General features: G+C 42.2%; 1 protein-coding gene across 1 annotated transcript in view; it reads left to right on the top strand.

The window, feature by feature from the left end:
- Ankmy2 (ankyrin repeat and MYND domain containing 2) overlaps positions 1-13,470 on the top strand; it is a 46,565-nt gene that overhangs the window by 23,243 nt on the left and 9,852 nt on the right. The window contains exon 5 of the mRNA XM_051175089.1: positions 9,647-9,807. Coding sequence (XP_051031046.1) covers positions 9,647-9,807 — 161 coding nt within the window. The remainder of the gene's footprint in view (positions 1-9,646; positions 9,808-13,470) is intronic.

Raw genomic sequence — 13,470 nt, 5'->3', positions numbered from 1 at the left:
TAAGTGACCTTGTGATGACCAGTAATTAAACAAAGTTTTAATATTCAAACACTGTTGAGTATCTTTGTAGATGCCTTGGTTACAACGGTAAGTAGAAGTTAAATTGTTCATGTTTTCACAGTGTTTAAAGGCAACTAGCAATGGATACAAAAATGGTGTGTGGTTATATTCTAAGACAGAATTGGAGTTCTGTAGACATACTTTGAAGAAAGGGATTCTTCTACCCTGTTCCAACAGGTTTTTGAGAGAAATTATGTTTAAGTTAAAATACAGTAGGAATTAGTCAGCTATGGGCAACATTAATTATTATATTATATTAAAGTTTATAGTCATTTTTTTCTTGAAATTAGTAGTTGCTTCATTTATTAAGCTAGGCAGTCTACTTATGTTGGCTTTGTAATGATACATACTCTACACTTTAATTTCAGAAATATTTGAGAAAGTTATAGCCTTGCTGAGTCAACTTCAGAGAACTTGTTTAGGTCTCAGATTTTTTGGCTGTTCCCAGCTCACATCTAAGCTACCATAGAGGAAGTCAGCACAGTGGGTGTGAATACCCAGCTCACATCTAAGCTACTATAGAGGTGTGAGCACAGTGGGTGTGAACACCCAGCTCACATTTAAGCTACTGTGGAGATGTCAGCACAGTGTGTGTGAACACCCAGCTCACATCTAAGCTACTATGGAGGGTGTCAGCACAGTGGGTGTGAACATTGAACTGGGAAATCTGGAGAGGGCATTTTAGTTCAGATTGTTGCTCATTAGTGTTATGGGGGAAATCTCATCACTTTTGTGGGCCTGTTTTCTGACTGGTGTGCAGTGAAGAGTGTTTTGTTTAATCTTACAGCTTTTTATTATGTCCACAATGAATGAAACAGCTCAAATAGAGTTAATTTCCCCAAGGCCACAGGACTGGAAATGGACGAGACTCTTCTTTCTCATCCACACAATGCTGTTGTCTTTTTCTCTTAACGTTATTATATAATTCAAAACTTAAAAACACAAATTGTCTACAATACCAATTTATTGGTCACATGTGCTGTGGTGGTTTGAGAATGGCCTCCCATGGACACATACATTTGAATGTGTGGCTTCCAGTTGGACTTTGGGGAAGGATTAGGAAGTGTGAGCTTGTTGGGGTAGGCATGTCACTGGGGGTGGCCTCAAAAGCCTACACCTGGCCCGGAGTTTCTCTGTCTCTGTCTGCTGCCTGAGGATCTGGGTGTAAAGCTCTCAGCTACTTCTCTAGCACCATGCCTACCTGCCTGGTACCATACTTCCCATCATAATGATAATAGACCAAGCCTCTGAAACTATAAGCAAGTGTTCAATTAAATGTTTTCTTTTATAAGAGTTACCGTGGTCATTGTGTCTCTTCACAGCAATAGAACAGTGACTAAGATATATGCTGTACTGGCTAGTTTTATGTCAAGGTGACCCAAGCTATAGTCATCTGAAGGGAGGGAACATCAGCTGAGAAATTGCTTCTGTAAGATCTGGCTGCTTTTAAGGCATTTTCTTAGTTAGTGTTGTGGAAGGACTCAGCCCATTGGGGACAGAGCCAACCCTGAACTGGTTGGTGGTCCTGGGTTCTTCTAGGAAAGCAGACTGAGCAAGCCATGTGGAGCAAGCCCCTCCATGTCCTCTGCATCAGCTCCTGCCTCCAGGTTCCTGCCCTGTTTGAGTTCCTCCCTATTGCTTTCAATGAACTGTTTTGTGGACATGTAAGTGAAATAAGCCCTACACTCCCCAAGTTGATCTTGGCGAGAATGTTTCATCAGAGCAGTAGAAAACATAACTATGACATATCAGTGCAGATTGTTTTGTACTTACATAAGATCTAAAAACGACAGACTTGAGAAAAATATACAGTATTTGCTTTTATGAGATTGGCTTAATTAGCTTAACATGATCATCTCCAGTTGTATAGTTTCCCCATTCTAAAACAACAGTAATGTTTCCCTAGCATTTTAAGCTATTCAGACTAATGCCACAGGTGAAAGGTACCTCACAGCTTGTTAGCTGAAGTTATATTTTTGGTATAATTGGCCTTTAATTTTTTTCCCTTTTATTGAGAAAGATTGTTTTTTCATATATCCTGATTATATTTTCTCCTCCCTTTACTTCTCCCAGGTCATCTCCAGATCCCCTCCCCATCCAGATCCACCCCTGTCTCAGTTAGAATTTCTAATGCTGCCACAAAACACCATGACCAGAAAGCAAATGGAGGAGGAAAGGGGTTTCCACATTGCTATTCATCACTGAAGGAAGTTGGGATAGGAACTCAAATGCGGTAGGATCCCACAGGCAGGAGCTGATGCAGAGACTGTGGAGGAGTACTGTTTACTGGCCTTATTCCCCTGGCTTGTTCATCCTGCTTTCTCATAGAACTCAGAACCGGCAGGCGCCACCCACCATGGGTGGGCCCTCCACCACTGATCAGTAATGAGAAAATGCCTTACAGCTGGATCTCATGGAGGCAGTCCCTCAACTGAGGCTCCTTCCTGTCTGATGACTCTAGCTTATGTCAAGTTGACACAGAAAACCAGCCAGGACAACCCCCTTTTTGTCTCTTATTAGAAAACAAACAGACAAAAACTAACATATTGGAACAGGACGAAACAAACTAGACCCAGAGACTCACTCATTTGCACACTCAGAAATCCCATAAAAACACTAAACTGAAGGCCATTATACATATTCAAAGGACCTGTAGGGTAAAAACAGAAAAAATAAATATAACTATATATTTTACATATATATGTAAAAAAAAAAAAAAAAGAGAGGCCTGATATGATATGACATTATGAGGCAAAGAATCTGCAAAGAGTTCATTTTGTGGTGGCATCTACTGCTTACATGCAGTCCACCCTTAAGAGCTTAAGAGTAGTTTGTTTTCCCAGTGGGAGTCCTCTGGAGAAAACTAGTTTATTTGAAAGTGGTTATCAGGCAGGGTTGTGGCAGCTGTGCAGGCCTTTAATCCCAGCACTTGGGAGGCAGAGGCAGGTGGATCTCTGTGAGTTCAAGGCCAGCCTCGTCTACAGAGTTAGTTCAGGACAGGCTCCAAAGCTACAGAGAAACACTGTCTCAAAAAAACCAAACCAAAACAAAACAAAAAAAAAAGTAGTCATCAATTGGAGATGGCTTCTGGATTAAGGATGGAGCATGTGTCCACTTCATTCGCCTTTAGGACTCCCTCTGATGCTCGCCTGTACAGGCCCTATGTGTGTGGTCTCTGTCTTTGTGAGTTCACATGCTCATCTAACATGTTGATTTAGAAGGCCCTGTTCCCTTGGTGTCCTCCATTATTCTTTCTGCCTCCTCTTCTGCATGGTTTCCTGAGTCTTGAGAGGAAGGTTTTGATGGAGACTTCCCCTTGTTGGCTGAGTGTTCCAAGGCCTCTCTCTCTCTGCATTTTGTCTGGCTGTGGGTCTCTGTATTTCTTCCCATCTGTTGCAGGCAGAAGTTTCTCTGATGATGGCTGAGCTGGGCACTGATCTATGAGTCTACCAGAATGACATTAGGAGTCATTTTATTGCTACATTATTTTGGTAGAACAGTAGTATTTGGTTTTATCCTAGGTCCCTGGGCTATCTAGTCCCAGATTGGTGGTCACCCAAGCAGTGCTAGGTGTTTTATCTCCTGGAGTGAGCCTGAAGTCAAATCAGATGTTGGTTGGTTACTCCCACAGGTTGGTGCAATTATTGCAATAACATGCCTTACAAACTGGAGTACACTGTAGATCAGAGGGCTTTTGCTGGGCTGGTGTTCATGTTTCCCCTTTGGTACCAAAGACACTAGCAGATAGGGGATAATTAGTCTGTTAAACAGTAGTCCTTTTTCTGTCCCTTGGTCAGCAGTATATATAGTGGTGTACCCACAGATGACCTCTGTCACTTAAACTGTGGTCAACCTATACAGCAAATATTATTTGTGACTTGCTTTCTTTATTTACTGGTATATCATAATCATCTCTTTCACCTTGGAGTCCTAGCGATTGTCTTAGCAGCTATGTAACATTTTGTCACACAAATGCCACAGCATTCACTTAGCTCTCCCTGTTGGCTGATTTGATAACTGCTATCCACTAACTTTGCTGTTAGCCGTGTGTTAGTAACTTGATGTCTCTAAGATGTTATCGGAAGTAAAACTTGCTAAGAAAAAGAAATGTAGTTTTAATTTTTATGTTAAGTCTAGATTGTTTTCCAAAAGGATACAGCAACTTATCTGAATATCGTCTGCTGGAAATTATCTTTCTTCTGCTTTTTCTGACATGATAAGTGAAAGAATGTTATGGCGTGACTTTGCCAATGCAGCTAAATGTCATGGTTGAGCACTTCTGTTTTCTTCTGTGGAATGTGTTTCTCTCTTCTGCTCTCCTCTCCTCTCTCCTGCTGTCTTCTCCTCTGTTGGGATCTCTCTCTCCCCTTCACTTCTCTGCTCGCCTCTCTTCTCCTCTCCACTCCCCCTACCCCTGCCCTCCTTCCCCCCTTCTCTCCTCCCCTCTGCTCTCCTGACCTTCACTCTGCTCTGCTCTCCTTGCCCCTGCTGTCCCCTGATCCCCTCTCCTACCCTGCCCTCTACTGTCGTCCTCTCCCCTCCCCTCTTTCCTTTCCTCCTTTTTCCTCTTCTCTCCCAGGAGGGTCTCTTCTAGCCCAAGCTGTCCTCGAACTTGCTATGTAGTTGAGACTGGCACTGTTTTCTACTTTGCAGTCATTTGCATTTATAGACCTTTGCCTCCCTGCCTCCCTCCTCTTATGATGGGGGAAGTTATCTTTTTCTTACTACTTAGAAAAGAGTTATTTGTATTAAAGGCTGTCAGCTCTTTCTCTACCAAATGTGATTCAAAAGTGTATGCTAATCTCACTTTTGTCCTTTGATTTTTAAAGAGCTTTGCTATAGAAAACATTTTTAAAGTCTTTTTTTATTGCTTCCAAGACATTTATTTAGAAGTTGTCTTAATCATGAGTTACAACAATGTTCTCCCAAATCTTTAGATTTTTGCTTTTTTCTTTTAATGTGTGTATTAATATGTGTTTTGCCTGCATGTATCCTGTGCATGCCTGATCAGAAGATGGTGGCAAATCTGGAGCTGGAGTTTTGGACAGTTGTGAGCCTCCTTCTGGGAGCTGAACTGAACTCAGAGATCCAGTTGTTTCCACCTCTCAAGTGCTGGGATTAAAGGGCACATCACCACACCCTGCTAAACAATGTGTTTTTTTTTTTAACTTCCAGAATTAATTTTTTCTAGTTGACCACTAGATTGTCTTCTAGTTACCGTCTTTCTGTTTGAGCCCACCACACCTGACTACCCTATCAGCCATTTTTCATAAAGCTTATCAATAAGTATTTTCCAGCTAATATCCATATTATTCTTACTCCCTCTCCTAGATTCTGCTACTTCCAGCTCATTGCAGATGAAACGAAGTTGTTTATTATTATTATTATTATTATTATTATTATTATTATTATTATTAACTCCTGGGATCACAATGGCTTTCATGACAAGTCAGGTTTCTGGGCACTCGGTTTCATCTCCTTGTGTGACAAGCATGTTTACCCACTGGGCAATCTTCTAGTTCCTCTTTTGTCTTTTTGCATTTGCATGTGTGTGTTTGTTTATTTAATGTAACTATCTTGGTGAAAGTTATGCCTTTCCTGTTATACTTTGTCCTCTGTGTTCAAGGCACTGCTTGCCTATTTAGGCTCATTTCTCTCCTTTTTGTATTTGGCTCGTCACACCTCTAGGCCTTCCCTCTCTGCCTTCTGTGCTACCGGCTTAATCCCTGTAGCTCCTTGTTGTGAACCTCTCTGGAACAGTCTAGTACTTTTTGTGCCCATTGCTCTAGAACACCCTTGGCAGGATGTCACCTCTTTTAACAATCCTCTTGATGTCATCATGGTTTCTTGCTCACCCTCACCCAACTCAGGTTAGCTGGCCTTCTCTGTCTTCTCTCTTTGTTGGCTTCTTTGATCTCTGTTTTCATTTAGGTGATTGTTGCAGAACTCCTCAGATGAGTTGTGTAGATTGCTTACCTCTTGAAAGTTACCACACCTAAACGATCTTCCTGAAATATTCTTTTTCTTTCGCTTGTTCCTTGACAGCTATTTCACAGTTCTTTTCTCTCCGTTCATTTCAAAGTTATGCACAGTTTTCTGAATTCTAGTTTTAAAAGTGAGAATTCAGTTTCATTACCTTTCTGATTCGAGAGAAGTTTGACCTTCAGTTCATCCTTGCAGGGTAAAGAATTTGCAGACTTGTCAGTGGGTCTCTGCTATTGAGAAGACCTGCATCTCCTCCTCCTTGTAGCAAAATGCTGAAGGGGAACTTTGCATTTCAGGGATTAGAGTACACCCTGGTGGGGAATGGTGGCAAAGGGCGGCCTCTGCTTCGTGGCGTCAGGAGAGCAAGCTGCTGCTTGTTACATGCCAACCAGGAAACAGATTGGAACAGGACCAGGCTAGAACCCCAAGGCTCAGCCCTGGGACTGTCTGTCCCTGAGGTTCCACAGCCTCCCTAATCAGTGCCCCAAGCTGATGATCAAGTGTTGAAACTTATGAACCTCTGGGTGACATTTCAGCTCAATCCGTAACAATCGTATTCCCCAGCACAGTGATTCTGCTCAGTAATATTCTTTGTAGTTGTATCTAATAAGAATTCTTAAATCAAAATAAAGAGTAAAGACCTTTTTATAATTTTAGACAGAGTTTTAAACAATCAAGTAAAATTAAATTTACAAAGATAAACTTTACACATATGCCAGTCTAATAAATTATTAGCAAGTAGGTTAGGTTCAACTTGTTCTCTCGCAGGGTCATCATTAGGTAGTAGATATTTTGTGTACCATATGTACAGTTGCCAACTGCCCTTCTCAACTGTCCAGCTGGGGCTGCTGTATTAGTCACTTTTTCCCTTCCTATGAAAAAGTACCAAAACAATTTATGGAAGCTGGGGGTGGGGGTGAGGGATTGTGACTCTTGGTTTGCGGAGATTCAGCTCCTCATGACAGGGAAGTAAGTCGTGGTGGTAGGAGTGTGGGGATGGCAGTCACCCAATGGAGTCTGGGATAGGGCACCCTGTGTTTCTCTTGTCATTTACTCTGGGACTCCCATCCGTGGTGTGGTTCCAGTCACATCAGAAGAGTAGGTTCTGGTCTTCACTTAAACCTTCCCCACTGACACACCCAGAGGTGTCTCTTAGGTGACTCTAAAGCAGTTAAGTTGTAATGGAAATTAACATTTCAGGGACTGTTGGAAATAATAGTTATTTTCTTCTGACCATTTATATCCATGTCTTGGCATATCTGGCTTGATACTTTTGCTGAGATTTTTCTTTGTTATTCAAGTTGAGGGCATATATTTGGAGACACTAACAAAGAGGCCAAGGGATTATTAAAAATATAATATGTGAATAAGAAAAAAATCTACTTTTCCAAAAGTTAAATACTTCCATAAATAAAAACATTTCTTCCTAACAATTCTTTTAACCTAGGTATGGTGGCTCATGTATTCAATCCTAACATTTAAGTATCAGAAAGTAAGGCCACCCACAGTTCTACTGTATACTAGTCTGAATTCTCTAGCGAAACAGAAGCAATAGAATGAGCATATATTAAAGGGGGGGTTTATCACATTGGCTTACACAGTATGGTCTGGGTTGGCCAACCATGTCTGTCTTCATACTGGAAAGGCTAAGAGCATGGTAGTTGATTAGTCTGCTGGGCTGAGTGCCTCAGCAGCTCCAATTTGGTGCCAAAGGCGGGGAGGGTTCTTGGAAATCCACTGTCCGTGTGTCTGTGTTGAAGGACTGAAGAATCTAGGTCCAGATGTCAGGGAAGAATAGCAGCAGCAACTTGCTGAGAAATTCGAACATTGTTTTAGGCATAAAACTGTCTGTCTAATGGGGCCCTGATAGAGTTGCGTGTAAAGGAACAGTGCACTTGCCCTCAGCCTTTTTGTTCTTTGTGTGTCACTGTCAGGTCACACAGTACTGTGTATTGACTTTGGCGCTGTGATGTTTATACATTGCATTAGGAGATTTGCTCAATTGAATGATGATCTTTCTCCTGGAAGGGTCTGGAAGTAGATACCATTGTCTAAGCGTAGCACCTTGGCTGATTTCAGATTTTTGTTATGTGGTTGACTTCTCAGGATATGAATAGAAATTTCTAGTAGGCAGAAAGAAGACATCAAGGAGGGGGAAATGAAGGAGGGGAGAAGGGACACTACTTCTTATTTCCCTCCAGAAACAGAACAGCACCGATGCTTTGGCATCTGCTAGTGACGTACACACAAAACGATACTGAATTCTTTTTTCAAATCCAGGGATGTTTTTCTTCTATCGCTTACTTTTATATCCTTCTGTTTCCACTCTGAACTTATTCTTTCTCCAGTGTTAGATTTCCTGGGTATTGTAAGCATCCCCATGCCTTTCTGAGTAATTTCTCTTGGAGTGGTTTGCTACTACAAATTTAGTTCTCAGAAACAAAAAGGATTTGCTTGTTAATTTCTAAATTTTGAGTTTCCTTGTGGCTCTTAAAAGCCTTTGGTTACTCTTGCAGAATCTTGGGTGGTTGTTTGAGATCTGTGGTTGTGGTGGCAGCAGAGCTCAGACACCACAAGGTGTCTGCTAGGGGCACTGCATATTCCCTGATTCGCCTAGCTTTTCCTGGGCACCCAGGTAAAGCCTCCGGGGTTGTGGACCAGAGGCTCAAAGGTCTTCAGTGTCTGAGCCTGTGCGTCCACGGTCTAGAGCCACCTAGACACAAGCAGGACTCGTTCTACTCAGTTTCTCACGAATGCTGAGTGACAGGTACAGCTCCTGCCAGCACAGGTATGGGGGCCAGGTGGCCATTAGTGCCATTCCCCTGTAGTCAGCATCAGGCAGGATCATGGGCACTCCCAGGATTTTGTTCACAGGGACAGGAGCCAGGCAGGCAAACCAGCGTGGACCACACTCTCCTGAACCGGCTGCCTGTGATCCCTTAGCCCTCGACAGGCAGGGAGGAGAGGAGGGCAGAGCTGCTGCTCAGGAAAGTTTCCTGCCCATTCTACCTGCTTGCCCAGAATGGCCACTTCCAGGCTCTAGAGAGCTAAGGGAGAGAGAACTATGAGTGGAGGACAGCAGGAGCAGGGTCAGGCCACCAGTTTTCCTGGTGAGACTGTGCAGTAGTAGACCTCTATGTAACCTAAGAAATGGCTCAAGGGTATGAGGGGCTGTGGTGTTGATTCCAAGGTCATGGGAGCAAAAGCTTTCTATACTTCATTTCACAAAGAGGCTAAGCTTCCCTCCAATTCATCAGGTTCATGGGTTACTTGGTAATGTTAATGATTATAACAGAGTTACTTGGCAGAGAATATATTTAAATTACATGTAAATGTACCTGTATGTCATTGGCATCAGGGTGAAAGAAGAGATATTTGGATCATAGTTTTTATAAAGTAATTTTAGGGTTGTTTTTTAAGTCAGTTACTTTTATTGGTAGTCTGTTCTCTGAAATGTTTTCCTCTCCTTCCCTACTGTTTTCCCAAAGAATAAAACCACTGTACATGTTTACTTCAAAAGCAATCAGTCATGTCATTAAAAACAAATCAGACTCTTGTGTTTAATGATAATATAACAACTTTTCTGTTTTTTTATTTCAAGGTCAGCATGATTGTGTGGCTATAATCAACAATTTCTTCCCCCGAGAGAGGCTGGATTATTACACTAAACCCCAGGGATTGGATAAAGAGCCCAAACTGCCTCCAAAGTTGGCAGGACCACTGCACAAAATCATCACCACAACAAATCTCCACCCCGTCAAGGTAGACCAGTCTTGTTGCATCTAATTTTCAGATCAGCGTTCCTCGGTGTCTAAACTGTTCTCAGTCCATGGGGTTGTGATTGTCTCAGCAGAGTCCAGCAGTAAAGGGGTTTGGAGCAAGCTCCCATGTCTGCGTGAGTCATTGCAGGAGTGCATTCAGTGAGGGAAACCAAGAGAAGCAGGGCAAAAGGCCAGGAAGAGAAGTGTTAGCCTCATTCAACTTGACTTTATCCCCAGGCATCGCTGCAGACAGCCTGGCTCCAGCCCTGAGAGAGTGCGAATCGTTTAGTGTCCTTTAATGTGTCATTGGCCCGGGCCTGTCCCAGAGGGAGAGAACCGCCTCCTAGACAGAGGAAATGAGGTGGCTCCCTTGAATGAGAGACGTTCTCAGGAGGAAACTGCGCTGTGCCCTTAGCCCATGCTGCATGTGGTGTGGCAGGCCTGGTGACATGCAACTAGGGGTACACCGTTGACTTGTATGGCAGTACTTATCCTTGTGGGAATGCTTACAAGTGTAACCATTCCATTACACATGAGCACCTTTTCAACACAAGTGGCTCTGTGATGCCTTTGATCATGCTGTCAGAAGAATCAAACACATGCCAGCTTAGACACCAGAGTTTAAGTTGTTCAGTATGGGTTTCAAGAGCTGTTCTGAGCTGTGTTGCCTGCCATCTTCTGCATCTTCGGTCCTTTTTATTAGTTTGTTTTTCAAGACAGGGTTTCTTTGTGTAGCCTTGACTGTTCTGAAATTCTGTAGGCCAGGCTGGCCTCAGACTCAGAGGGATCTGCCTGGCTTTGGCTCCTGAATGCTGGGATTAAAGGTGTGTGCCCTACCACTGGCCTTTTTTGTTTTTAAGCAGAAGCTACATAAGAAATCTGAAGATGAGGTTTAGAGTTCACCTGTAAACTCTTCTGTTCTCTTGGGGGGCAGTTTAGCAGTTCTTGAGTTCACTCATGAGTATGAGAAGCTCCTTTCAGTGGGCTTTTAGGCACAGAGCAATTGGGCTAGCTGACCAGGTTTCATGCAGAGAATGTAGGTGGTCCTGTAAGGCTCAGGTCATCACAGCCTGCTCCACTTAGGAGTGAATCCTCTGATTTCTCTCTGACTTCCATATCAATGTTCTCTCTCTCTCTCTCTCTCTCTCTCTCTCTCTCTCTCTCTCTCTCTCTGAGTTCCGTGTATTCTCTGTCTCTGAGTTCCATGTATTCTCTCTCTCTGACTTCCATACTATGTCCTTTCTCCCTGATTTCCATACCAGTGTCCTTTCTCTCTCTCTGACTTCCATACCCATGTCCTTTCTCTCTCTCTGACTTCCATACCCGTGTCCTTTCCTTCCATACCCATGTCCTTTCTCTCTCTCTGCCTTCCATACCCATGTCCTTTCTCTCTCTGACTTCCATACCCGTGTCCTTTCCTTCCATACCCATGTCCTTTCTCTCCCTCTGACTTTCACACCCATGTTGTCCTTTCTCTCTCTGACTTTCATATCTATTTCTTTGCCCTCATATTGCAGGGAGGTTTTCAAATTATTTCTGACATTTGCATGACATCTACTGTTTCTGCTGAATGTCTTCAAATTGTCCTATTTTCAGTTAACTTTACAGATGCATACATTATGAGTAAACTAGAGCATGTCGCTACTTAGACAGGCAATATAAAGGCATATGATCTGAGGTGGTAGACATGATTGAGTTTCTAAAGAGATCTGGCACTGTGCTTGTTTCTCCAGACCCAGCCTTGTTCTCCTTTAGTAATAGGCAGTCCATTCGCCTCCAGCCTATAAGTGTGGACACAAAAGGCGCCCCATTGCTTTTGTTGTGATGACCTACTTTACTGTTCCACCCATTGTCAAGCTGGCATGCGTCTTCAGAGGATGACAAAAGAGTAGAACAATCCTGTCCGAAGCCAAAGCTTTAAAATAAATAAATAAGTAGCACAGAACTTCTCCCCATCCGCAGCTCACCTTTTCCTTGCTTTTGTGCCTAAAATGGCTGTGCTTGCATCTAGGTTACATGGCTGCTATAGCAATGTGTTTGTTCTCACAAGGACTTGGGGAGTTGTGCTGATGCCTAGGCAATAGTGGTTATCTAGGAGAAAAACAAAATCTCAGGAAAAATCACAATAGCATCAAGAAGAGCCTCTGAGGGAAGAGCAGGCAGGCACAGGTCCAGCCTTTCATTGTTCAGGTACTTTTCAAGCCCAAGACCATTGGCTTACCAACTTAAAAGCCAGGGGCAAAGTGAAAAGAATTAAAAATGCTGCTGCAAGAGCATATTCTTTGCTAGCCATCCTTGCAGAAATAAGACTTGTCTTGATTGTATGCTGAAAGGGATAATACTCCTCCCTTGGTAGTATATAATGAAGATTTCCTTCACCCCCTTTCCTAATGCTGTGGAGATGAAGGATGAAAAGGATGCTCTTTTGTGGGCAGTATGTACATATTTCAGTAATTCTGTAGTTATCGACCATAGTCTTCATAAATCTTAGCTCTGCTTTGTAAAATGAATAAAGCCTAGTGTCACAGTTTTTAAAAAGTCATTAGTATGGGCTGTTTTAGGTCTTTCAAAAGGTTTTTGCTTGTAAGTTTGAGCCTGTACTCCTGATTATTTACAACATATGTAAAGTATTGAACAGTTGTAAGTAGTTGTAATTAGCAGAAGTACAAATGGGTAATTAGTGAGTTCTAAATATCACAAATTATTTTTCCTACAAATTATTTTTTAAAAATATTTCTTAATGTATATATATAAATATACATACATACATGTATATATACGTATATATATATATACATATATGATATATATATATATATATATATATATATATATATATATATATATTTGTTCCTCTGTGTATGTGCACCACTTGTGTGCAGAGCCCCCCAGAGGTGAGACAAGGGCATCAGATCCCTGGAACTGGACTTACAGATGGCTGTGTGCTACCATATGAGTCCTGGGAGCCAAACATGGGACCTCTGCAAGAGCAGTAAGTGCTCTTAGCTGCCAAGCCTGCAATGTATATGGTGTAGCACATGTGTACTTGGTACCTGTGGAACACCTCAGTACTCAGAGCCTCTGAAACTGGAATGGTGGCTGGTTTGAGCTGCTGTGTGGATGCAAGGATCCACCATGTATCTTCTGGAAGAGTAACCAGTGTTCTTAACCAATGAGACATCCATCTCTTTTCCACAGACTTTTTTATGTCTGTTTTGGTAAGGAGAATATTCAGCCAATTTGCTAATAAGGATTCAGTTTTATTCACTTCATGATGTCTGGTAATTTATTTTAATGTGATGGATCTTAAGAAAATATTTGGTTATATATAAGTTGAGTAGTGTCAAAAGTAATTTCTCATGGACCTTAACTCTATGTTAGATTAGCAGGAAAGCTGCACATGGTTATCATGTCAATTAACACATGATTTTTCTTCATGTCTGAAGAGAATGTAATCCATAAAGTCTCTTCCCTGGCACAGCAGGGGTTGGGCTGATACACATAGGTACTGACTGCTGCACACACTCTGGCCATATCACACACATTTTTATTCTTATTGGGCCATCAACCATCTTTAGGTGGTCTCCTGCAGACTAACTTCAAGTAATATACAGTATAGCAAAGCTTTTTAAAACACTTCTGATTACATTAAATTTGAGCATAA

The sequence above is a fragment of the Phodopus roborovskii genome, unplaced genomic scaffold, assembly GCF_943737965.1.
Source record: "Phodopus roborovskii unplaced genomic scaffold, PHOROB, whole genome shotgun sequence".
In the NCBI taxonomy this organism is placed as follows: Eukaryota; Metazoa; Chordata; class Mammalia; order Rodentia; family Cricetidae; genus Phodopus; species Phodopus roborovskii.
Note: the sequence above shows the minus strand (reverse complement) of the source record. Positions and strands in the feature narration are given on the sequence as shown.